General features: G+C 47.6%; 2 protein-coding genes across 2 annotated transcripts; one reads left to right on the plus strand and one right to left on the minus strand.

Moving 5' to 3' along the window:
* Window positions 1-391: 391 nt before the first annotated feature.
* On the minus strand, window positions 392-772 carry LOC142473414 (histone H2B 1.1-like). The gene has a single exon (XM_075580660.1). It carries the CDS (start codon window positions 770-772, stop codon window positions 392-394), a length of 381 nt encoding a protein of 126 aa, XP_075436775.1.
* A 317-nt stretch (window positions 773-1,089) lies between these two features.
* LOC142473441 (histone H2A type 1-like) lies at window positions 1,090-1,634 on the plus strand. Its single transcript, XM_075580682.1, has one exon. The coding sequence runs from the start codon at window positions 1,099-1,101 to the stop codon at window positions 1,492-1,494; it is 396 nt and encodes a 131-aa protein (XP_075436797.1). The 5' UTR covers window positions 1,090-1,098; the 3' UTR covers window positions 1,495-1,634.
* Window positions 1,635-2,047: the final 413 nt, after the last annotated feature.

Here is a 2,047-nt window from a genome sequence, read left to right on the forward strand (position 1 = left end):
TTAACCCCAAATCCCACTTCACGAGCACGAACTCCATTACTAACACAGCAGCGCCACCCTGTGGGATGTGTGTGACCTGCAGATTATCTGAAGGGGATTCTCGGCGATTGTCACTTTGTCTGCGGTTCTCCCGCCTCTTACTAACAAAACAACACAAGTACAGCAAACACGTGGCTGGATAGGAAGCCAGAAAGAGCTAAAAATACATCACATAAGATACTTTATAATATATAATAGTTACAAAAGCAAATAACTGAGAAAGTGCAATGTATAATAGAACACTTCCCTTTTATCCCGAGCACAGATGACATATGAGCATATCTCTTATAGTGATAAAGTGGGTGGCTCTTAGAAGAGCCTTTGTGTTTGTGGGTCAGTGATGAGATTGGGGTTACTTGGCGCTGGTGTACTTGGTGACCGCCTTGGTGCCCTCGGACACGGCGTGCTTGGCCAGCTCTCCCGGCAGCAGCAGGCGCACAGCGGTCTGGATCTCCCGGGAAGTGATGGTCGAGCGCTTGTTGTAATGAGCCAGACGGGACGATTCCCCTGCGATGCGCTCGAAGATATCATTCACAAAGGAGTTCATGATGCCCATGGCCTTGGAGGAGATGCCGGTGTCAGGGTGAACCTGCTTCAGCACTTTGTACACGTAGATCGCGTAACTTTCCTTCCTGCTCTTCCTACGCTTCTTCCCATCCTTCTTCTGGGTCTTGGTCACGGCTTTCTTAGAGCCCTTCTTGGCCGCTGGCGCAGACTTGGCTGGTTCAGGCATGTCGGGCGATGCTTCCTCTCCAAACAGCAGAGAAACAATGTCCCCAAAACCCCCAGCAGCTCTATTTATAGGAGTCCTATGCAAACTAGCAGCCCCAGCATTCTGTTCTTCTATTGGCTGACTTTATCATGTGACCGTTTATGACATCATCAGTTTTCTTTCAAATTAGACGATTGGTGGTTACAGGATTATGGAACTGATTGGCTGTTTTCAAAACTGACCAATCACAGAGGAGTTCAGCTGCTGTCTGAGTGTATAAATAAGGGCACAGGGGGCGGGGTTTGTCACTTCTCTTGTTACCCGAGCTGCTCTCTGAGTGATACACGATGTCTGGAAGAGGCAAACAAGGCGGGAAAACTCGCGCTAAGGCCAAGACGCGCTCATCTCGGGCTGGGCTGCAGTTCCCAGTCGGCCGTGTGCACAGGCTGCTTCGGAAGGGAAATTATGCTCAGCGTGTGGGGGCCGGAGCCCCGGTCTATTTGGCCGCAGTGCTGGAGTATCTGACCGCTGAGATCCTGGAGTTGGCCGGTAACGCCGCCCGGGACAATAAGAAGTCCCGCATCATCCCCCGGCACCTGCAGCTCGCTGTGCGGAACGACGAGGAGCTGAACAGGCTGCTCGGAGGGGTCACCATCGCTCAGGGGGGTGTCCTGCCCAACATCCAGGCCGTGCTACTGCCCAAGAAAACCGAGAGCCACAAACCGGCCAAGAGCAGCAAGTGAGCTTCACCCCCGAGACCAGGAGCAGAGACCCCCACATACCCAACACAAAGGCTCTTTTCAGAGCCACCCACAACATCAAAAAAGCGTTATAGTATTTCACATTTCCTGCAGGACATGTTTTTATTATATTTCTATCTCCATCCTAAGTCACTTTAATTGTTTATGATAATAGTTCTCTTCATTTGTAAAGTAATGTATAATTAAGTCCATGTATGTGGAGGTGTCAGTTCTGTCATTAGAAACAGTAATGCGTTTGATACGACACTGCAGAAAGCAAATCAATATTTAATACCATAAAGGCACCTACTGTATATATAACTTGGGGGTGAACTTTAATTACCGACATGATGATTTTTCGGAAAAATCCCATAAAATTGATGAACAGATTAAAGTGCATTTAGTTTGCTGGAACCATAACTATAAAGCTAAACAAAAAAACTGTTTCTAGTTCATCGCTAAATAAATTAAAACAAAGTAGTGTAGCATGGCTAATACACTATAAAGTAGTGTTTGTTTCTGTTTGTGATTATACAAAAGGCGCAACGTGTTGGTA

The sequence above is a fragment of the Ascaphus truei genome, assembly GCF_040206685.1.
Source record: "Ascaphus truei isolate aAscTru1 chromosome 12 unlocalized genomic scaffold, aAscTru1.hap1 SUPER_12_unloc_1, whole genome shotgun sequence".
NCBI lineage: Eukaryota > Metazoa > Chordata > Amphibia > Anura > Ascaphidae > Ascaphus > Ascaphus truei.